The 23,438-nt window shown below is 44.7% G+C and overlaps 1 protein-coding gene across 2 annotated transcripts in view; it reads left to right on the top strand.

Annotated features, from left to right (window-relative positions):
- The window catches only part of LOC149366051 (uncharacterized), a 99,952-nt gene that overhangs the window by 44,419 nt on the left and 32,095 nt on the right, over positions 1-23,438 (top strand). The window contains exons 3-9 of one of the 2 annotated variants that reach the window (XM_089547933.1): positions 10,687-10,839; positions 13,368-13,458; positions 14,845-14,940; positions 18,409-18,605; positions 20,416-20,484; positions 21,781-21,862; positions 22,007-22,080. In XM_089547933.1, coding sequence (XP_089404059.1) covers positions 10,687-10,839; positions 13,368-13,458; positions 14,845-14,940; positions 18,409-18,605; positions 20,416-20,484; positions 21,781-21,862; positions 22,007-22,080 — 762 coding nt within the window. The remainder of the gene's footprint in view (positions 1-10,686; positions 10,840-13,367; positions 13,459-14,844; positions 14,941-18,408; positions 18,606-20,415; positions 20,485-21,780; positions 21,863-22,006; positions 22,081-23,438) is intronic. The other variant, XM_089547942.1, reaches the window with a different exon arrangement.

The raw sequence follows: 23,438 nt of genomic DNA on the forward strand, positions 1-23,438 counted from the left end.
TCTAATCTAGCACTTCCTTCTGGGTTTCTTGTTTTTGTTTTTAGCACCGCGGACACAAGCTGTCTCGTGTTATGTCGCCTCAAGTGTTAGCTGGCTGACCCGGCTGACTGCCATATTGTAATTGTTGGAGCATCCGTCTCGCAAGCGGAAGGTGCGATGTTTGATCCCCAGTGCCACTGGAGATCACTGGTGATACTGGTGATCTCATACTGGTGATACTGGTGATCCTACTGGCGATACAATGGGCACAAGCTTTCTCCTGTCTTAGTGCTCGGGTTCTCTGGGGTGAAATACTTGGACAGTCGGTCTTTGACTCCACCTTGTGTAAAAAATATACCTTGTGGCATGCACTCTTCGGCCAAACCTGCCTTTGCGCCTTTAAAATTCATCATCACCATTATCATCATCATATCGTCACGTTTGGTTCTTGGAATGAAGCTGACAGCGATGTTCTGAACGCCTCAGTCTAGAGCTTGCACGCAGCAGCATGAAATGGCCTTTCCGGACAATGCCGTTCCTGGTATATGCTTTACATTCCATCGCGCAGTAATGTTAGGCTCTGTTCCTTACGCGTACATTTTTAATTTCCGAATTAAACATTTTGACACTGACGCAGGCTATGTCTGTCTAGCTTTAACGGCAGTTTTTTATTCTTCACTTTCTGCCACCTTCCGTCAGTTTTATGTTTTTGACTGTCTGGTGAGGCACAGTACAATGGTTAACATTAAAAAAAAGTTTTTAAACTTTATTGATGCCTTCAAAGTAGGAACATTACACAGGCCCGAAGGTCATTTGGAGGTCCAAGGCGCAGTCCTTATGCCACGCTCGAATAATTGAAGCTCCCCAGCAAAGCCCTTCTGGTTCATTGCGGCCACCTGAGTCCCTTATTCTTTACAAGCTTTTCCATCGTCTTTCACCTGTCCGCGCCACTAAGCGGTACATACAAACAATGCAACCGAGCTACAATGCTGAGTTCGGCAGCAACGCAAAATTCAGGAGTATAAGACAAAATGTAAAAAGAAATGTTAGAAAGGAAGGACAGAAGCTATTGGTTGAGGCGATCTGATAGGGGCATAGTAATGGAGAGGACCTTCCCTTGTGTTCATGCAGTTCGGTAGATTGTTTCTATGTCACTGAAAAATAAGAAGATTGAATATTCCTTTCGGATTGTACCGCCGACGTATGCACGGGTCCAGGAGGTTGTGAAGCAGCGCTCAGTGGCTCAAGGAAATGCCCTGTGTTACGTCGTTTCCATTCTTTGATTTTGTGCAGCTCTCAGTAAGAAAGAAACGACGCCATCTAGCCCGAGATACCACAGAAAGTTTTGTCGTATTGTCTTAACGACAGATTCTTCTGCAGTATTATAGTATTCTTCTGTAGTTCTGTAGCACTTTCTGCAGCGTGGTTTAGTAGTTCTGTAGCTACAAGAGACAGCGCTATACCAGATAAAATTATTTTGTTACTACAAACATTTCTGCTGTTACTACAAGTTCACGGTCAGAAATACTAAACACAATCTTTTGTAACGACAGAAAATTTTCTGCTGTGTTTTTCGACTGGGTTGCGCTGTTTTAGCATCATGTCTGACCAACTGGCCCTCCAGTTAGCGTTGTTCCTTTACGAGTGCAAATTCATGTCACGGCCAGCAGTAACTGAACTGAGTGGAACTACCTGGTTTAGCCGTGTGAAGAGATAAAGCTTTTTCTTTCTTCTTTTTTTTTTTTTTTTGGGGGGGGGGGACCTTGTTTCTTTCAAACTGGTGGATATCACTTGTAATCCTCTGGAATTTCCCTCTTACGGGACATATAAGCCTATCGACAAGCTCTCTGATTGCATGGTGTTAGGAAACACACGAACAATTGCACCCACGTCAACGCCTCGAATAATCTAGTGGCGCAGAGCGCAAGGAGTGGACAAAAGAGCACCCCGATTTTTGACCGATCCAGGATACAGCTCTATTAGAATGACAGAGTATGCCGTGAACTTTCTGAAGCATTTTGCGTGGCATCGGAAAAGGATGGAAGATGCTTCAACGAGCCAACCAAGAAATAAATTCAAGAAAGAAGTCAGATTTTTAAGCACAGCATAAAAGAAAAGCAAGCGTGTGCGTCGTAAGAAGAATGTTCCGAGATTTTCTGTTCTACCTCGCTTGGGTTTTCATTATTATTAATGTTTGGCTGGAATCATTTATTTCTTTTTTGAACACGCTCATAAATGCACGCAGCCACTCATTAAACCTGTAGTTGCAAGTCTGCGATTCAATCGTATGTGTGTGTACGGCGGTTTTTTTTTTTCAGTCTGTCGTTTTAATTCAAGCCAGCGGAATCCTGACGGTATACAATCGTACTAAATATAGCCCCGTTCTAAGCTTTTCTGAAGCTCCTTACTTTACATTAGGAACGCAAAAGGCGTGCCGTATAGACGGACCTTCGGGAGGACACCGAAGGCCCACGGCTGAAAAGAGACCAGTTTTGCGTTCTGAAGACATACGCCGACGCAATATTTTGTGGCTTCAACCTGACATTCCCGAGTCTTGCGATCACGACGTGCTTTGAAGGGCGACAAATAGCCCAAGCCGCTAAATATACGAAGCAACGAAACGGGACGTCGTCATCTGGATGTATTCGGAAGTTCCTTCTACAGTTTTTCTTCTGGTTATTACAAAATTTAAAGACAACCCAGTCGAAAAAAGCGACAGAATCTTGCACCTGATACGACCGAATGTTTCGTCGTTTTGTCTTAACTACCGATTTTTCTGTATTCCTATACCATTTTTGTAGTATTTTTCTGTAGTTGAGTTCCTACAAGTAAAGGCAGAGTACCACAGAAAATTCTATTGTTACTACAAAAAGTTTATTGTTACGATAAGTTTTGGCCAAAAATGGTACACAAAATCTGCAGTAACGACAACAAACTTTTTGTTGTTTTTCGACAGGGAAGTAGGCGGCTTTCCGAAGAACTCAAGACTTTATTTCATCATCGCAGCGCTATGTTAGCGTTGCGCTTGTTGAGAGAGATTCATTTGTGACGTGAAGGAACCCATCCGGTAAACCGACAGAAACGTTTCAAAAACACGCCGCAATTTTCTGTAGTTAATTCTGTCGTAATGACAAATATATCTGTTGTTTTGTGGTGTTTTTTTTCTGTAGTACTTTTCTGTAGTCTGTAGTTCTGCAGTACTTCTCCTTAACAAGTACCCGAAACTCTATCATTACGTACAAGAGAAAATTCTGTTCTTACTTTACGTTTTTGGTCAAAAAGATTACACGAGATCTGTGATGACGACGGAAACTTTTGTGTTGCGTTTTTCGACTGGGAAACCGATTTGGGCATAGACTTACTCTATGAGGTTTAGAAAGGCGGCGGACCGGAGAGGTAGGTGCGGGTGGGAAGAATTGATTCCATGGAGTAACAAGTAAAGATTTTTAACGACAGCCATAGAGTTCACCGGCTTCGAAACAACGCCGGCATACTTCGCGTGGGGAGGAATTTTGGGAGAGAATGGCTGAGAGGCGAGGGCGCTGAAAAAAAATAAAGTTAAAGAATTACAAAAAGAAATAAAACATGCGGTCATTGAATTGGGCAGAACATACGTCAAAGGTTAATGCTGGAAATCTTTGAAGTTAGTGAAGAAGTCCATCGTCCTGCAAAGATATTCACAGGCAGACAAAAAGTTCAGTGAACTATGAATACGTATTAAGTGGGATGCAAGCTTGAGGGAGCTTGGAGGAACAAGTAATAGCTGTAGAAGGGGGGTTTCTTACATGACTGCCCTGTACCGCGAGGCCTTTTCAAGGCAGCCAAGCATGCCTTCACAGGACAGGGCTCCTTACATGACTGCCCTGTACCGCGAGGCCTTTTCAAGGCAGCCAAGCATGCCTTCACAGGACAGGGATCAGACTTGCGCACCAATTCCCGTCATCATGCAAATTTGCGGCAAACCAGGAGACTTCTTACACACCCTCCTCACATGCCCCACCTTCCCTCATCCCCCATCACCAACCGCGGCGGAGTCTTACTGGGAGTCTCTTCTGAGCTCGTCCGCTCAAGACCAGCGCCGGATCATCTCCAGCGCTCACAGAAGGATTGCGCTCCAGGGGCTATCCTTCGCGTTGTAAGGGTGCCTCCTCCTCACATTGAGGAGGCATCCAAGTGCCATGTAGGGGGCTTCGCCCCCACGATTTACATCATTGGCAATAAAAGTTTCCACCACCACCACCAGACTTGCGCAGACTTTAAGAACGTTAAGAAACGTTAAGTAAATTTAAGAACGTTACGAAACAGGTACGAATGCGACTTTGTTGCAACAGTGCATGCTAGACTGCGTCCGTGTACCTGTCGCACTAAATCAGACAAAATAGCACCATATAGAAAACGCTGAACTCCCGTCCGAGTTCCCACATCAACTTGTCTGGAAGCTTGTCTTCCGCAGGGTTTAAGGCAGTCTTACGGACACACTGACCTTTCTGGAGTGTTGTGAACTCAGCTTGGCTCTCCTATTCAAGAAGAGGAATACTCAGGACGAGCGTTTGTCTTGTTGGCACTGTTTTCCTAAGTATTAAGCTATACCAACACGCCCAACTTGCAGTCCTCCCCTCTCCATGCGTGAAATATTTTCTCCATTAAGAAAAGCGTTGTGTGTACAGCAGTAGATGTCCTTTAAAGCCACGAAACTTGTGTTTACTTAAGAGTGGATGCGGCTTTGAAATCCCCAAGAAATGGCCAAAAAAACTGCTGTTTTGAACATAGAGTTTCTTACTATTACCTAGAGGGAAAGCTGGCGGCGCTGCACTTCAGCCACCATGGACGCCCAAAGCATCATGGGGCGGTGAGCTACTTGTTGCGGAACAGTCGTAATTTTTCAGGAACACGGAGTGTCATTACTAAGATGTTTCATTCCAAAAACGCTGTCCGTGTGTGCGCAGACGACTTTGGCCCGAACGCAATGTGCAAAAGCCATAGTAGTGAAAACGCGACGACACACGACGCCAATAAAAGGTTTCACTCTTCCGAAATGCCATTAAAAAAACCTCTTAAAGCATCTAAGCAACAACATTTTTTTTAAAACATATTTACTTTTAAAAGTGCGCCTGTTAATTACGCAATATTAGTTTTTTTAGTGTTCATCACTTGGCCAATAGGAGAGCGAGTCGTCTCTTATTTTGGGCAAACTTTGCACTTAAATGCTTTTCTGCTCGTTTGTTGCAATCATTAGACAAGATATTGAATGTTAGGACATTTGTAGTTATCTAACAGCTTTATTTTTCTATTATTTTTTGGCCAAAAGCTGTAGTTCTGCAGTCGGTAGCTCACCGCCCCATGATGCTTTGAGCGCCCATGGTGGCTGAAGTGGTCTCGAGGGGTCTCCATGCAAACTCCCATAGAGGGGTCGCCAGCTTTCCCTCTAGGTAATAGTAAGAAACTCTATGGTTTCGAAAATGTTTGTTGTATCCGCTTGTATGCCTCGTTTTTTTTTGAAGCCCCGAAGCTTCAGTGCTAAAGTCGACCGGAAAGTACACTAAAAAAATATTTTCGTGAATCGCGACTGCTCTGCATTGCGGGGAAACGCTCTGACAATGGGCGTTTTTTCTCCGTTATGGTTATTCTGCCTAGGTACTCACCTCGCGGAGCTAATTTCTTCATGTCCGTTTTATCTATATTGACCCCGTTTATTTTACCGCGCTCCTAGGATCATAGTGCAAGTCAAGATGTTCTTTGTTTTGCAAATGTTGCGAGTTTGCAATGTTTGGTATGAAATTTTCTTCTCACCCTATAGATATGTCTGTACACAGTGCGTCGCAAAAATTCAAAGCCAAAACTAGTTCTTTGGGAAAAAAAGAAAAATTCCTATAATGTCATGACCTGCAGCATGCCATTAGGAACGCATTGAATGTTGAACAAGCCTTTTTTCATATTTCTTTGACTCTGCAACCTTTCACAAGATTGAGAGGAAAAATATATATCAGCAAACATTTTTCACGAGATATAAAAGTGAAATTTTGTGAAAGTATCCGTAAATAATTTCATGGTGAAAAAAACTTATTGCACATCAAGATATATATATATAAATGAGAGAAGCCAAAAGCCACAGAAACTAAGGAACAGAGGGGATTTTTTATTTATTTAATTATTTTGTGCTGTTGATCAATAGAGAATATTACTGAATATATATATATATATATATATATATATATATATATATATATATATATATATATATATATATATATATATATCGCTGGACGTCGTGTTCTGCTTTAGGAATCAGACGAAAACTGGCGGACTGTTTGCCTCTGCTTGAGGTCGTCGTTAATTGTAGCTATGAGGCTTCCTGATATTTTCTCTTTTTTCTCGGACATGGTTCATGAAGTCGGTCGTTGATCTCTGCAGGACGTTTTCGTTGCCTTTAAATGCCGATTAGGCTGCTCTCCACCTTGCAGCGCGTGAACGTACTCAATAAAATAAAAGAGAAGTACAATGCTGAAGGCAAAAAAAAAAAAATTAGTATGGCAGCGAGAGCAGCAAAAACACCGTCTCTGGGGATTCTAACTGCGTTCTTCTTTGTTCCGATGTGTGGAGTCCTGAAATGTTCCATGGAAGTTCGCTGTGAGTCATTTGTATCCATGTTTTTCTTCAGGCAAGGCATTGCCTACGGGCCGTTCCTCATTTTGTGGACATTATTCCATCGGGCACGGCAGTTTGCCTCTAAAATCAAGCGGAGTTTTTTTTTTTGTGCAAAATAGTCCTGGCGATTTTCCGACTCACTATACCATTGTGCACCATTACCATGTGATTCTTTGCAGTTGTGTCGCACTGGCGATTTATGCTCTTTCAATTTAGCTGTGTCTGACGCGATTTATTTATTTGCTGTTTAGTATCGGTTCCTCCAATGCCCCAGGAATTTGTTATTATATAAGGGATACGCTGAGCGTTGAAGTTAAGAAAGATGCGGTGAAAGCCTAGAAATGTAGTCGATCGGAGTGGTGCACAGAATCGATTGGCGGGCTGTTCCAGTCCTGAGTTGCTGTTTGTACGAAGAATGAGCGAGGATGGTCTGTAGTTCACGCTGGAGCAGGGTAGAGGAGCTTGGGATGCTTATTGCGGCTTGAATAAGCAACAATTTGGCAGGATGACTGAAACACCTAGTGGTGCGTGTTAAAATTTTTTTGAAATAGGCAAAGCCTAAATACTCAAAGTCTCAATTCGAGGCTAGAGGTTAGTAAAGTGGGCCTGTGATTTAACTCCAGTGATGCCAGAGTGAAAAGAATACTCCGAAAAAAATTAATCTGGCTGCGTGATTTTTTAACTATTCTAGGGTGCTGGAAGGGTTAGGTTGACGAGGGTTCCAGACTGAGCATGCGTATTCTAATGTAGGCCGGACAATAGCAAGATAAGCTGACGTGTTAACCGAGAAAGAGGCGATGAACAATTTTTTACATTGGTAATCGAGAGTTCGATCAGTCTCGCGTAATGTTCTCGGTATCAGTGGCTGCGTTCTTTAAGGGGGGTCTCAGGACAGATAACAGTTGGCTTATATCAATAGCGTACCGCGTTCTAATCACAAAGAGACCATCCTCGTTGAAACCGGCGCTTTTAAAGTCAAAAAGAGCAATAAACAAAATACTGGTGGCGCCGCCACCGGACGATTTCACAAGTAAAATGAATGCGTCAACATCGATTTTTTGTTGCGGATCCCGGAGGCTATGCTTCACCGCTATTCACTTCAAAATAGAATAATAGAATTGCATGGATTTGTCCTCAGCGCACCTTTAAAGTCGTTTGCAGTGTTATTCTTTGCACGCGAAGTTTGGTTCGCGGTGTTAAAAACGCTGGAACATGGATCAACAACGCTGGTATATTGGATGAAATTAGTTGCCGTTCGTATTATTTGCGTTGGCGCTCGGATTAACTGTGGTTTGGGCTTGAATTAAGCGTCTGGAGTCTGTATTAAACAGGCTGACGCACCGATTAAATTGAGTAGCAGCTACAGTATTTCTTCCGGCGCTAGAAAGAAACTGCGTGTGAGTGGACAGGCCTAAAGCCAAGACCATGGCTTTAGAGCTGCGTTCACGCGTGTGCATGGAGGCATGCCGCCTGCGTTTAGTGGACGGGGCAAAATCCAAGTAAGGAGCGAAGAACTGTGTTTGACCCGGCCATCGCGCGATGAATGGGACTACCCTGGTTCGAGAGTGACAGCGGTCTTCACAGTACCGTACACTTTGAACACAAATACGCCTTTATGGGAGTAAAAAGGGTGTAACTTGTCTCCTCTAGCGCACTCCGTTTTTTAAAAAGGAGTGCACTAGAGGAGACAACTTACACCCTTTATATTCCTTTCAGTTCAGAGTGCACAATGATACTTTCCTGCTCTTGCACGCCTGTATTGTACGCTTTTAGTTCATTGCTTTTCACGCGTGATGTGGAGGATTTCTTGTTGCTTTCTGCGAATTGTCTGGTAGGCTTAGCTCAGAGCCCGCTGTTCACCTCCATCTTCAGCGCTGGGTGGTTAAAAACTAGGGCGGCTCGCGAATTTTACAATTCTGTGCGACTTGAAAGTTATTGCTTTGGGCTTAACGTGACTAAAATGCAGTGCAGCATCGCAACTTACTTTTGCGAGAACGTATATTGAACAGCGCAGTTCGCCCCCTTTCGGAACTCCACCGTACCGCCTCACTTTCACGACTGTGTACGCCAACGCTGCACCAAGATTGACTTATGGCACTATCCAATAGGCGATCCGGAGCAAGTTTGCTTGCTGCGTGAAACCAAAGAGCCCGTTTTAAAGGGCGATTTGGATGAAGATCCTAAGTTCTGATTGGACCGCGACGGTATGCGGTCCCTAGACTCCCTAGACATTTTGCTCCTTCGCAGTTTCAGAGAGTTGCTCCGGATCGCCGAATGGAATACGCCATTAGTGTGGTTCGATCGGCCGCCACTTTGATGCGGCTCTAGGGATAGTTCTTGTTTGTATTTCGGAAATATGAGTCTATGGTTGTGCCACATTCATTTATGAATGCGAGAACATTATATGGCTCTGACGCGTCAGCAAAAAGTGTCCGCAAGTTTACGGCGCTCTATGAGGATAAGTTTGCGAAAATGTGATTGTGGCAGATAGTGGGGGATAAAATGTTGCCGTGCGAAAAAATTTGGTCGATGAGGTGTGATTAGCTAATTAATTAAGCGCGAAAAAACGCGAGAAAATAAACTTAGACGTCAGAACAGCCACGGACGCCGATATAGTATGTGGACGTTTTGCTTTCGTATTGCTCCAATGCGGGTCGTCGCAGTGATCTTCAAGTTTTAATGCAGGGCTGCATTTAACGGCTACAATTCAATATTTTTTATTGATTTTATATTTTTTATTGGTTCTAACCAGTCGCACTTCGTGGCGTGTGATGAAGAGTCTTGTGCTTTATTGCTTTTTTATACCTAGTCTTCGACATAGGCGCTGCACTACAGCCGTGCGGTGTTAATGAGCAAAGTTGAAAAAAGTCAGGGGGGCACTTTGTTGACCTAAAGTGCGGTGAGGCGAAAGCCTTAAGCACGGTGTTGCTGCTTGTGTCACTGATGTGTGGTTAAGATGTTAAGCTTCGCCTCTAAGAGTGGAACGCGACAGCGTCTTGCAATGCTGCCAGGGAGTCCACAGAACGCCATCGCCCATTCCGACCAATTTAAAAGCGTGACATTTCTGTCGACAGCTCCTGCTTACAACGATGAGGCAGCTAAAATAGAACTCTCAAATACACGCTGGGTATTCAACGTGCTCGTACGGCGCCCAACTGGCAACCCGTGATTCAAGACGGCAATTTCTGGCATGCCCTGTTTTCATATTTGTCACTTGGCTACGCTGACCAGTGTGCGCGAATGGATTAGCCCGGTTTGTTTACCAAATAATGTGTCAACAATAATTTTTTTTTCGCTCTCCCGTCAGCGTCAAGAACAGCATTTTCCTCGCCGTTTGTTGGGCGTCCTAAATTTCAAAGTGGAGAGCTCGTTGTTTACATCTCGGAAACACGATACTTACCTGGTGTTTACCTGTTGACCTGCCAATGTTTACCCGTCGGGGCTCAGAGAGCAGTAAAGTCGACCTCTCTAGAGTCACAATTCCCAGTCGATAAACAATACAGAAAAGTTTCCAAGTTTCTGTCGTCATGACAGATTTCTTGTAATGTTTTTGACCAAGAACTTATTGTAACAACAGTATTCTCTATTGTACCAACATAATTTCGTGCACTTGCTAAAGAGAGGTGCTACAAAACAGCACATTACAGAAAAGTACAACAGAAAAAAAAACTACAAAACAACAGAAATATATGTCATTACGACAAAACTACAAAATATTTTGTCGTATTTTTGACACGTTTCTGTCGTCTTTCCGGCCAGGAAAGAAACAACGACGGACTTCCTTAGGAACAACACGCGAGGTGAACGCCCTTTGCACAACAGGCAGATTTCTTGAAATGCGAGGCACTTTCATTTACTCGACACACAGGTCATTATCCCTGCGCTTTCATAAAAAGAAATGAAAGCAAGTAAAGGTTGTGCTTGTTTTTACGATTGACTCACGTGCATCGTGGAGCACGTATGTAGACGGTCCTCTCATTCTCCCCTTCTTCTCTCTTCCTCTCCCCTGCGTTTGTGTTGTGTCGCGTCCCCCTCCCCCTTTCCCCTCTCCGGTTGTCCCAGCAGCGAGGAGACGCTCAACGACCTGTACAAGGAACTGCAGCGGAGCGAGAAGCCGCAGGTGGTTGAGCGCTTCGAGGACGTCATCGCCGACCTCCTGGACAACATGAAGAGGTTACAGGAAGAGAACAGTCAACTGGAGAACACTTGGCTCAGGTGGGTGAGAGCGACGCTCTGCCGCTGCGTATATCATTGCTGTCTCTGGTATACCCTGACTGCTGCTGAGACCAAGGACCATAGTGCCAATCCAACTGTTCTATGTTTGTCTGCGGATTGAAGGTCGCTTGTCTTGTTACGAGTGCCATGCCTATGGAAAAACACAACAGGAACGTTTCTGTGGTCACAACAGATATTCCTGTAGAATATTTGGACCTGACAACAGAAATTCTTGTTGTAAGAACAGGGCTTTCTTTTTTTTTTGAGTTTAACGTCCCAAAGCGACTAAGGCTATGAGAGACGCCGTAGTGGAGGGCTCCGGAAATTTCGACCACCTGGGGCTCTTTGACGTGCACTGACATCGCACAGTACACGCGCCTCTAAATTTCTCCTCCAAAGAAATTCAATCGCCGCGGCCGGGATCGAACCCGCGTCTTTCGGGTCAGCAGCCGAGCACCATAACCACTGAGCCACCGCGGCGGCAGAGGGCTTTCTGTAGTACTCTGCAGTCTCCTGTCGTGACAACAGACATCTTCGCAATACTACAGAAAAACTTGTCGTAACAACAGGATGATAAAATTTTTTGTTGTATTCTGGAACCGCCTATGTCGATGCAGTCAAGGAGGGTCCCAGTGTTTCTCCTACTTCGATATGTTGTTTCTTCTTTAATGACAAAGCATTAGAAGCCTCATCTGGGGGAAAAAATGTGTCGGTGGAAGCTAAATTCGCTAACTGGCTGGAGGGAAGTGACGTCAGCTGACGGGAAGTGATGTCACTAGACCAGAGCATTCCCATTGGCTGGACGAAAGTGACGTCATCAGAAGAGAAGTAACGTCACTTTCGGTAAAGGCATGAACCACTTCTATTGCTATGGTATTGCCAACACACAATGTAATCAGGTGTTCCTGCGAATTTTTTTTTTCATGAAATACTAGGCATACATACAGCAATGCTCGAGGTATGCCGGATAGCGCCAGACCTGTCGCCTACAAAGAAGCAGGCCTTCAGTAGTGCCTAACCTTGAACTTTGTCGTGGAATAATAGTCATTTTTTTCCTCTGCACTTCGCCAAAAACGCATCCTACATTGAAAACAAGAGCGTTACAATACAGGTATTTTTTTCTCTAGATGGTATACCATCCTTGTCATCTGCCCCACTAAGCTCCTGATTCGGGCGATAGCGGACACACATCTTTGTCGAAGCCAAAAGCGAAGGGTGGATAAAAGAAAATGACGCTAATTCAGAAGGACATTTAGAATAGCAGATTATCGGAATAAAAACAGAATATAAAATCAGCCCAGAAATAAACTCCATTAGTAAAACATATTCAATTAAAAATAGAGGTTCTGTGGGCACAGTGCTCGCTATGGCTTTTCGTGTTTCTGTGGCTGTGCAAGCTTGTGCTTGGAAGGCGATAGATAGAATGTGTTTCTGTAGCTGAGCATGCTTGTGCTTGGAAAGCGATAGATAGAATGTGTTTCTGTAGCTGAGCATGCTTGTGCTTGGAAGGCGATAGATAGAATGTGTTTCTGTAGCTGCACATGCTTGTGCTTGGAAGACGATAAATAGAATGTGTTTCTGTAGCTGCGCATGCCTGGGTTTGGAAGGCGATAGACAGAATGTGTTTGTGTAGCTGCGCATGCTTGAGTTTGGAAGGCGATAGACAGAATGTGTTTGTGTAGCTGCGCATGCTTGTGTTTGGAAGGCGATAGACAGAATGTGTTTGTGTAGCTGCGCATGCTTGTGTTTGGAAGGCGATAGACAGAATGTGTTTGTGTAGCTGCGCATGCTTGTGTTTGGAAGGCGATAGACAGAATGTGTTTCTGTAGCTGAGCATGCTTGTGCTTGGAAAGCGATAGATAGAATGTGTTTCTGTAGCTGAGCATGCTTGTGCTTGGAAGGCGATAGATAGAATGTGTTTCTGTAGCTGCACATGCTTGTGCTTGGAAGACGATAAATAGAATGTGTTTCTGTAGCTGCGCATGCTTGGGTTTGGAAGGCGATAGACAGAATGTGTTTGTGTAGCTGCGCATGCTTGTGTTTGGAAGGCGATAGACAGAATGTGTTTGTGTAGCTGCGCATGCTTGTGTTTGGAAGGCGATAGACAGAATGTGTTTGTGTAGCTGCGCATGCTTGTGTTTGGAAGGCGATAGACAGATGTGTTTCTGTAGCTGCGCATGCTTGTGTTTGGAAGGCGATAGACAGAATGTGTTTCTGTAGCTGCGCATGCTTGTGTTTGGAAGGCGATAGACAGAATGTGTTTCTGTAGCTGCGCATGCTTGTGTTTGGAAGGCGATAGACAGAATGTGTTTCTGTAGCTGCGCATGCTTGTGTTTGGAAGGCGATAGACAGAATGTGTTTCTGTAGCTGCGCATGCTTGTGTTTGGAAGGCGATAGACAGAATGTGTTTGTGTAGCTGCGCATGCTTGTGTTTGGAAGGCGATAGACAGAATGTGTTTCTGTAGCTGCGCATGCTTGTGCTTAGAAGGCGATAGGTAGAATGACATTCTCTTTGTCTTTCTATCCAGGGAGAAGAAAGAGCACGAAGAACACTTACGACGCATGGAGGAAGAAATGGACAACCAGGTCAAGCTTGTCGAGCTGCAAGCTAAAGCCAAGGTAAGAGGAAGGGCAGCGTGACGAGCGCCGTCGTTTTAAGCGTCACCAAAGCAGATAACGCCCAATAGCTGGAAGAAAGTGAAGTCATCAGAGAGAATAATGCCCGCTGGCTGGACTGGAGTGACGTGACTTGACCGGAAGTGAAGTAACTTCTGGTAAAAAGAATGAACTTCATGCTATAGCATTGCCAAAGGGCGTCCCTCTGAATTTTAGTCCTAGCAGATGACAAGCTCTTCCTATTCATCCTGCACTGGAGGCGGCCGTCATGCACCCTGTGCTTTTCTTAGCTGTGTGTTTACTTCGAAAATAATAAATCCGTGAGTGTTGGTGCGAGGTGATGTATGCGCAATCTAACCAACCACCTGCAGTACACGGGGCTTGCAATTTTCTAGCGCAAAGTGCCGAGCCCTCTGCGTGCAGTCACGTGTGCTTCCCTTACAGGAGTAGAAGGGCGGCTAGGTAGTTTGACTCTTCGGCGAGTATTTATGCACACCGCGTCTAGAAAATATGAGTATAATTAAACACGTTCGTCCTCCGCTACTCTCTTAGCGCATTTTATTGCATTTTCGCTGGATTTTATTCGAGCCACGAGTCCGTCCTATTTATGGCGCAGACAGCACACCCACATCCGTTCCGTGCATCCATTTCGCCGTGACTCACTGCCGCACCTGCCGCCGTTTTTCCGCACGCTCCGGGCTAAAGTTGAACGGCGGGGGAACGGAAATGTGGTCGGCTCAAGGGCAAAAAAAATATCAGTAGGAGTGATGAGGTTAATAAATTCGCTGCTGCAGAGATGTCGCCGGTATCATGGCTAACTGAAAGTCACTGGGATAAGTCCTTGTCCTGTTGTAATCTTTAAACGTCCGGTGTTGATGAAGCTGCTGATGGTGGGCCTTATCGTTCTCCACCGCCGCCAGCAGCTAGTGAGACCCGCAAGAAATGGATGAGTTTCGTCTAGACATTTAGGCAAAACTCAATGAGGTCAAACTCAAAAGGCGCCCGCGTGATGCGCCATTTCAGTGCACACTGAAGAACCCAAGGCGGTCGAAGTTAATCCGTAGTCTTCGCACACTGAAGAACCCAAGGTGGTCGAGGTTAATCCGTAGTCTTCCACTACGGCGCCTCTTTCTCCTTTCCTTCTTTCATTCCCTCCTTCATCTCTTTGGTTTATCGAGGTGTCCACTGATAGCTAAGCTTACTGCGCCTTTCTTTCCTCGTTAAACAGTTACGTTTTGCACACATATGGCCCAGCGGAGATTTTCGCAACTGGTATGATCAGAGTTCTGACACAGATGCGGCGCATGCGAAAGCTAGCTACAACGAGGATAAGTGTTTTTGATTGAAGCGCGCAGAAATTACGTTTGACGTGTTTTGTTTTCTACGCAGGCAGAGGAGGAGGTGGAGGCCAAGCGGAGGACGTTGCAAGCCAAGATGAGTGAAGAGATGAACGAGCTGCAGTCGCACGTGTCTCTCTTCGAAAAGGTCACCATTCACGACTCTTCATTCCCTTTTCACTTTTTAACTTGCGCGGCATTGAGTGAAGGACTTTGAAACGAATGAGGTACTTTAAGCGCTTACACTAACAATGACACGCTACCGGGCGAAATACTCGAGGAATTTGCCATTTATTGAAACGAGCATGCCTTCTATTGGTCAATGCGTTCATAAGAATCCTCTCAAGTTAGAGTCCATTTTAATCGATGGAGCAACCCAGTGGGCACTGAAACACCCGTGGACGTCCTGTGGACGTCTATGGGACGTCCCATGGACGTCCAATAGAATACTAGAGCTCATTGGGAATTAGCATTACTGCGGTGGTGTTGGGTTAAGCACCGCATCAGGACTAATTTTTATTCAGCTGAGAAGTCTGTGAGAAAGCCATGTAGCGTTGGTTTGTAGCTGTGTGGCAACCTTCTCTGTTCCCTGTCTCCCCATGGTTGCTGCTCGCCCGCAAGCCGTTGGTGTGTCGCACGACAGAAAACTTTCTGCGTCAAAGCGCATAAGCGCGAACGAGATGCAGTACATTTCTGTGGCCGTCAAGGATTTGGAAGCATACATCATGCTCACTTTGTGCGGCAAGTTTATGCGTATTAATATATGCGTAATATATGGCCATATGGCCAGCAGGCCATATGCATATATGGCCTGCTGTACATGAGTGACGTCACGTAGCGTGATTCAGAAACAGGTGCGACGAAGAGCGCGTGTTTATGCTTTGAAACTTGTCTGACGTGTCATTTTACATGCTAACCGCTTTGTTTCCGTGATGTACGTACAAGGTGTTAAATGTGTAGTTTCCTCTTTGTCACATTTGTCTTCCAGCTAGTGTTGTTTGTTGGTGCCTCACGGCAAAAGCAGCAGCTGACGTCGCCTAAGAGTGTTCATTGGAGCAGGATTGAAAGCTGTAACTCCTCCGTGATGCCACACATCGCGTGTCAGAGATATCAGTCTGGAAGACACCTTTATTGCCGTTGCAATCCCGTTCTCCCGCGTAACAAGTATTGTCCGGTCTTGAACGCGAGCTTTATTTATGCAATAACAAAAGTTTTGTATAGAGAGTTGACGAAGCAGCAATTGTAGGGTTTATCAAGCGTCAGGTGATATATCTCACGCAATTTTGCCAACCAAAATTCTAAGTATGCATGGAGATATATCAAATACATATGGCTTGGTTTGGTTTATGGGGTTTAACGTCCCAAAGTGACTAATACCCGTGCCACACGTACAGATTTAATGCCATTAAGTGCTTAGTGCCTTAAGTTTTAATGGCATTCGTGTGGTGCCACACGCACAAATTTAATGGCATTAGCCTTACTGCCATTCGCGACCTACTGAGTTCGCCACAACTCATTCGCCCGTGCAATGCCTACTCTCGTTCCCATTCCACACGCAGAAAAGCATGCAGCTTTGTTAGTAGCAACTTCCTAACAGTAGGAAATAGTTAATTCTTAACTTTAAGTCAGATGAGGCAACTATACTGCATTTTCGATGCGAAGAGCGCCATTTTTATCAGCCTTATTGACAGGTACTCTCGACTTGGGTGCTGACATGCGAGTCTATGGCTACTTTTTCTACTTGTAAAGAAGGAACAGCCGTATTTTCTGAAAAATCGATTTTATATTACATTTGAACAACATTTCTCATATATTGTGCTCATTAGCAATGTTTATATTCAGATGAAGCTTTTAACTACCTTGCAAGCGTTATCGTCATCGTCACTTTCGATAATGGCATTAAATGTGGACGTGTAGCACCAACTCCGAAAATAATGGCATTAACAAACTTAAGGCCTTAAGCATTTACTGCCATTTCTTGTGAGCGTGTGGCATGGGTATAAGGCTATGAGAGACGCCGTATAGTGGAGGGCTCCGGAAATTTCGACCACCTGGGGTTCTTTAACGTGCCAAATACATATTTGCACAACGTGGCCAAACTCTTAGGGGAATCCCCCACGGTGGAGTAGATTTTATTAAGCGAGCAAATTACTGCATTTCTGTGGAATCACTGCGAAGTTTCTGTAACAGCTGTACTGCTTTCCTTTGTAGCTCAGTTGGTAGAGTAACTGCTCCGGTGAAGCGGTGGTTCCGGGTTCAAACCCCAGACCAGATCGATTTTTTTTAACTACGAAGTTTCTGTTGAAGCTGTACAGCTTTCCTTTGTAGCCGTATGGCTGCGTTTGGGTGGACGCCAATGAGTAATCTGCTCCCTTATCATATGCACAACATGCACGACAACAAAAGGGCGACATTTCCTAGCACAGAGTGAAATAAATACAAATTACAGGTTGGAAACTGCAGCTTTAACATGAAGTAGAAGAAACTCCTTCGAAGATGATAAAAAATGTGTTTTCACTGCTATAAAGAACTCAATTACTGGGTGGTAGAAAAAGAACTCGGTCATAATCTAGGTTTTATATTTAGCATTACGAACTATTAGCGGCTGCCTAAATATTTGTGCCATAATCGATTTTTTCACTGCCGTATAATACGCGACAACGAGGGCCCCATGTTTTAATGCGAAAGCATTTATTTCCTTGTGAATGGCGTGGTCAGAATGTGTCACCAAGGGCTGTGGACAGGAAATGCGGACACAGCGTGTCCGCATCAACTGTCGATCATCCAGTAAGAGTGTAATTAGGTGTTTAATGATTAATAATGATTGAACGGAAATTATGAATGGCCTAATTACAAAATAAAATAAATAATTAAATAATAAGGCGTTTAAATCCGCTACTTACGTGGGTCACCTTACGTGCGGATATCCGAAAGCATTTCGAGTTCTGTTGCTCCCTTTGTTACTTACTAATGTAATTAATCATCGACTACAGGTATTCAATTAGCTAATTAGTTATATTCATTAGTTAATTACCCATATCTCGGCGCATAATTAATCAATCGTCATTGCGTATTATAAATTAATTGATTAATCATTAATTAACTGATTGTGTTATGTATTCAGTTAATTTTTATTTCTTTTATTGTGCACTCAATTCTGGAGGAATTACTAGTAATTCTCTAAGTTATACACAAAACTGATGAATTGCTAGCAATTCCTCCAGAACTGAACGAAAAATAAAAATATTGGTGGATTTAACTGAATAATAAGAACCCCAGGTGGTCGAAATTTCCGGAGCCCTCCTCTACGGCGTCTCTCATAGCCTTAGTCGCTTTGGGACGTTAAACCCCATAAACCAACCAACCAATAAACCTATTTAATTCGTGATTAAATAGTCAATCAATAATAACCAATAATGAGTAATTCACGGATAATCAATTGATAGTTAATCAACTTCATTAATTAACTGATTAAATATCCGTACTCGACGATTAATTAGATTACTAAGTATCGGAGGAAGCAAGGGAACTCGAAATGCTTTCGCATTTCGGCACGTATGAGGAGAGAGGTAAGTTTTAATTTTCTTTCGTTGTTGCTGCCCTCCCTCCCCCTCAGGTGGAGCAGTGGCTCCGGGCGAACGAGACGCACGACCGCAAGCTCACCTCGGTGCACTCGAAGCTGGACGAGGCGCTGCAGGAGAACCGGCAGCTGCGGCTCAGCCTCATGGACACCCAGAACAACGTGGCGCTCACGCGCACCGAGCTGGCGCAGATACGCTCGCAGTACGAGGACAAGTGCCGGGCGCTGTACGAGTGAGTGCACCCCCCGACACACCTGCTGCACACCCATGTCACTCTAAACAGGAAGGAGTAAAAAATGGAGTAAAGTTGTCCTCTACACTCTAAACAACAGTACATCTATATGGGAGTAAAAATGGAGTAGGGTGTGTGCTAGAGGACAGTTTACTCCCTTTTTTACTCCTTTCTGTTTGGAGTGTAACAAAACACCCTTTAAAATAGGGTGTGCGCTAGAGGACAACTTACTTCCTTTTTACTCCCATATACCGTATTGTGCGTTTTTATTGTAAAGACTTTCAAAATTTTTCTTACCTCAACCGCTGGTTCGTTCGCGTTGAAACTGCACACAACGCTTGCGTATTATGGTAACTTTTGTATCGTAGCTAGTTTTACAACGGTACTTACTTAGTTGAACCGTGCATGATGCAAAAGCGCAATCGTGTGCGTCGAGATCGGCGTACCGAAGCCCAAAAAACCGTTTTTTTTTTTTGCTGAAGGGCGGCAGTAGCGCCATCTGTCGTCTGCAGTGAAAAGCGTCACAAGGCGAGCGTTGCAAGGAGCGCAGGGGCCTTTTCGTCTGCTTCAACTGAAGCGCTTCGAACATTTTCGGCCAACTGAGCGGAAAAAATGCCAGAATCAACTATTTTAACGAGGCTTTGCCATTCAAGGAATATTGTTTGACGTCTTCTTTTCGTGCAATGATTTTATTCAATTCAGCTTATATCGTCTGCTTCCGTGAGCGTCGGAGGACGACGTCGCGAAGTCCTGAGCTGTGTTCTCCTTGTTTAATTTCGTTGTGGAAGACAGATGGCGCTACTGCCGCCCTTCAGCAAAAACTCGGTGTTTTGGGTTTCGGTACGCCGATCTCGACGCACACGATTACGCTTTTGCATCATGCACGGCTCAACTAAGTAAGTACCGTTGTAAAACTTGCTACGATACAAAAGTTACCATAATACGCAAGCTCTGTGTGCAGTTTCACCGCAAAGGAGCCAGCGGTTGAGGTAAGAAAAATTGTGAAAGTCTTTACGATAAAAACGCACAATACGGTATAGGTGTATTCGTGTTTAGAGTGCACACATGCGCGAAACTTCGTCCAAAGACGTACAAGGTCTATGCGCTCGGGTTTAGACACTGAGGGGGAAAAGATGAGCGTTGTCAGGGACATACAATGCTCAAAGTGACGTTTAAGAATTGGCATGTTGTGTCGGTTTATTTCTGACGTGTTGTCTATAGGTTGTTTCTAATGGTGTGTATGTATCGGAGTCCACAAGGGTACTATTGGGATGCTGACTGGGTTCATTTCAGAACAAATACAGCTTTTACAGCGAGCTGGTTTTCATACTCTGACAAGTAGAGCAAAGCTGCAGCGTTTGAAATTTCTTTATTTACTTCTGCACAACTCATTCCAGCTAAGTTTTTCAGACTTTTTAGATGTAAGACACGCGTGGAGATTTCGGCTGTTTATGTTGGCATGTCTACTAGGGTGTCTTCCGAGGTACTTTTTACTAGGGGTGTTCGGGATGGAATGTTCATTCTGCTGTTATTCAGGTGTCTTCTGGTGTGCTTTTTAAGGGGTGTTTCGTCTTTGGTGCGTCCGAGGAAATGAAAACGCACTCCCTGGCGTCCGAAAGTCACGTGCAGTGACGATCCTCGGAAATTTGCCGCAATAACATGGCCGCGGCCGTTGTAATACGAAATCGGAGGTTATTAGGAGAAGGATAAAATTTTTGTCATATTTTGGAACTGGCTTTGTCGTATTTTTCTACTGGGCAGAACCTTCGCGGTTAATACACTGTCTTGTTTTCATCCCCTTTCTGCCCAGTGAACGGGAGCGGATCATGGGCGTGCTGCAGGAGCAGGGACTCGCTACCAAGCAGCTGCAGCATCTGCAGTGAGTAGAGACCACAACAGGTGTCGCTCTTTCTACTGTTTTCTTCCAAACTTGCGCGACAGGGGGCGCTGGAGTGCTCATGAGCGCGTCGCTTCGAATCTCTCTGAGTATATGTTACGACAGAATTCAGATCCTTTTTGCGTTCTCATTTCCAGCAAAGCTTTTTATCGTGAAGTCAAAGTAGCCCTACACTCTGCTGTTATGTATCATATTATTCACTTCGTCATCCTTAGTGCATGCCTCTTGCTGCAATTCGAAACTTGCCTTTCTGTCAGTGCCGCAGAAATTGTGGGCATGCATACTCCATTGCTCTTTAAAACGGAATCTAGGGCTGCCCAAGCTCCTGTAATGCAGTGTTTTCCTCAGATTTTTTCACGTAATAATAGAAATGAATGAATGAATGAATGAATGAATGAATGAATGAATGAATGAATGAATGAATGAATGAATGAATGAATGAATGAATGAATGAATGAATGAATGAATGAATGCGATTCTGAGCCCTTCTCAACACTTGGTGCATCATTGCTTGGCGTCTGTCTCTTTACTGTATATCAAGGCAGCTGTCAGTGTGTAAGCTATTTGGGAATTGAAAAGCACTGTTGTACCTTAACGTTAACAGAGGTACTTGTAAGTACGTCATAGATTTATAAACTAATCTTCCTATGCCTAACCGAAGTCAAAGCTGGTTGTTAAAAAGGCCAGGTGAAAAGTTTTGAAGCGACTGGGAGCTACAGCAACAAATATGAAAGACATTGATCGGAACGGACTCGTGCAAACGCTGATCGTGAAACGGCACTCGTGAACTGATCGTTCTAGCCCACACCACACCATAAATTTGGTAAGGGAACCCACTATGCAGTTAAGATCCTTTTGTAATAATCTCGGGAGCTTCGTAGTGCGCGACAGCGCAGAGCTGAGGAGCCTTGGTTTTATTCCTTTGATTCGTGCAAGCGGGCTTCTCCTGCTGACAGGTGTTGTGCATTCCCCTTAGGAAATTTTCTTTACATATTCTATAGACTGTCCACAGACTTCTGTCTGTAAAGTCTATATACTGTCTATAGAGAAACCCTAGAGAACGGCCTATAGTCAATACAAATTCTATAGACAGTCTATGGGCAATCTATAGGTTTATGGCCATACACTCTTAGTAGACATTTGTCTATAAAATATATATATACTATGAATAGATAAAAAGAAACATCTATAGAAAGGCAACAGAGTCTATAAGAAGTCTATAGGCTGTCTACAGACCACTTTTATGATGGTCCCGTCCTGCTCTCACTCTCATTGCAGAGAAGCCAACCGAAAGCTGCAAGACACCAACGACATCTTGCGGAGCGTCCTGGAGAAAGCCGAGAAGACACACCCTCCCGACGTATGGGCTGTTTCTTACATTACCGCAGCTGTTTTTCTGATTGCTATTGCAGCTTATTGCGCTCTTTTGGGGGTTTCGAAACTACTTATGAACTGTGTATGAGAGTGATTTTTTTCCTTTCGTTCCCGCGGCTCGTGACTTCAGCTGGTGAGACAAGAGTCTGTCCTGTCCGACTACTTCGGCGACTCGGCCTTTGTACCGCCCATGCGAAGCCGAAGGTGCGTACCTGACATATCTTTTTATTACAATTTTAATAGTTGACTCGCGCACAGAGCAGCGAAAGCTGGGGTACCGAGAGACAAATGAACTGAGGGGAATGTACAAGGACGGAGAAAGGAAACACATGACGAACACATGCGCAAATTTCCTTTTTTTATCAAGCGAGGTAAAGCAACACATATGTGCAGTCAGTCAGTGTCGCAGGTGTAGGCACACTACACAGTAACGCGCGGTGGAGCTTGCGTTCGCTGGCGAGGTTGCACAGGCTAACGATAGTGGAGGAGTGATCTCGTTTCGGTAGGGTTCAGCCGTGGTAGGCCTGGACATGCTGGAGCCATTGTCGTGTTGCGGCAAAAGGCCAGGAATTGTCACACGAGGTGCACTATATCGGGTGTTCGTTGCGAGCAACGGGAGCAGAGCGCAGGTTGTTCTTGGGAGATACTCCGGTCCACACCTGACCGCATTCCCTAATCCCAATCGCCTTAACCGCACCCTTGAGCTTCAGGCCTTTTGACAGATAAATTTAGTAATTCATTCATTAATATGCAAACATCCCTAGCGAGTAATAAAATGACATTCTGGAAATGGAACTAGGGAACGATATAGCCGTTCTCATTTTATGAGATTTTTCTTAATTCATCCTTGTATGTTTTGCTAGTACGTTTTTGTGCCAGTCTGCAACAACTACCTTGCGAACGAGTGCTCAGATGCGTCTGTTAACTATACAGCCAAAGATCTCCAATTTCAGGTCAGAAAAAAACTAATCTGGTGGCATCAGCGTGTTTAGTCACCTATAAACCAAGCCTAACCCAACTTTCTTAGCAAGCGTTTCATTTTGAATGTGGTGTTGGGTCACCGAGGGAGTTCGTGGTTCTGTTGAAAGCTGGGCTGTTTTGCGTCTACTATGGAAAAGGAAATAGAAAGCATGCGGACCGCGAGCGAGAAATGTTTACGCAAGTAATAAAACGCGCGGTAACAGTCTATCTCGGAAAGCATGCGGACACCGTGTTACCGTTTCCGGAGTGCTGGCAGCCCGCGCGCCGCTAGAGCGCATGCGCATGTCGCTTTGAGGGCGCCAGATGGCGCCAGGTACCCGGCAGCTGCCCGCGCGCGCCTGTCGCGTCGGGACCAATCAGCGCATGCTCACTGTCGGCGCGTGGGCTCCCGGCACTCCGGTAACGGTAACAGGATACACCGTATTCTAAAGGTATCTATTACTCGACCAAATTATTGTCATGGGCGGCCAGCGCGAAAAACGAAATAAAGCGTGTTGTAGACGGCTTCGTTTAAATTTATAGCGTTTTAACTCTTTCATGCCCAGTTTCGCGTATTCGCGACGTACCGTTTCTAAACACTG

Source organism: Amblyomma mixtum, chromosome 1 (assembly GCF_055824585.1).
Source record: "Amblyomma mixtum isolate Tamu chromosome 1, ASM5582458v1, whole genome shotgun sequence".
NCBI lineage: Eukaryota > Metazoa > Arthropoda > Arachnida > Ixodida > Ixodidae > Amblyomma > Amblyomma mixtum.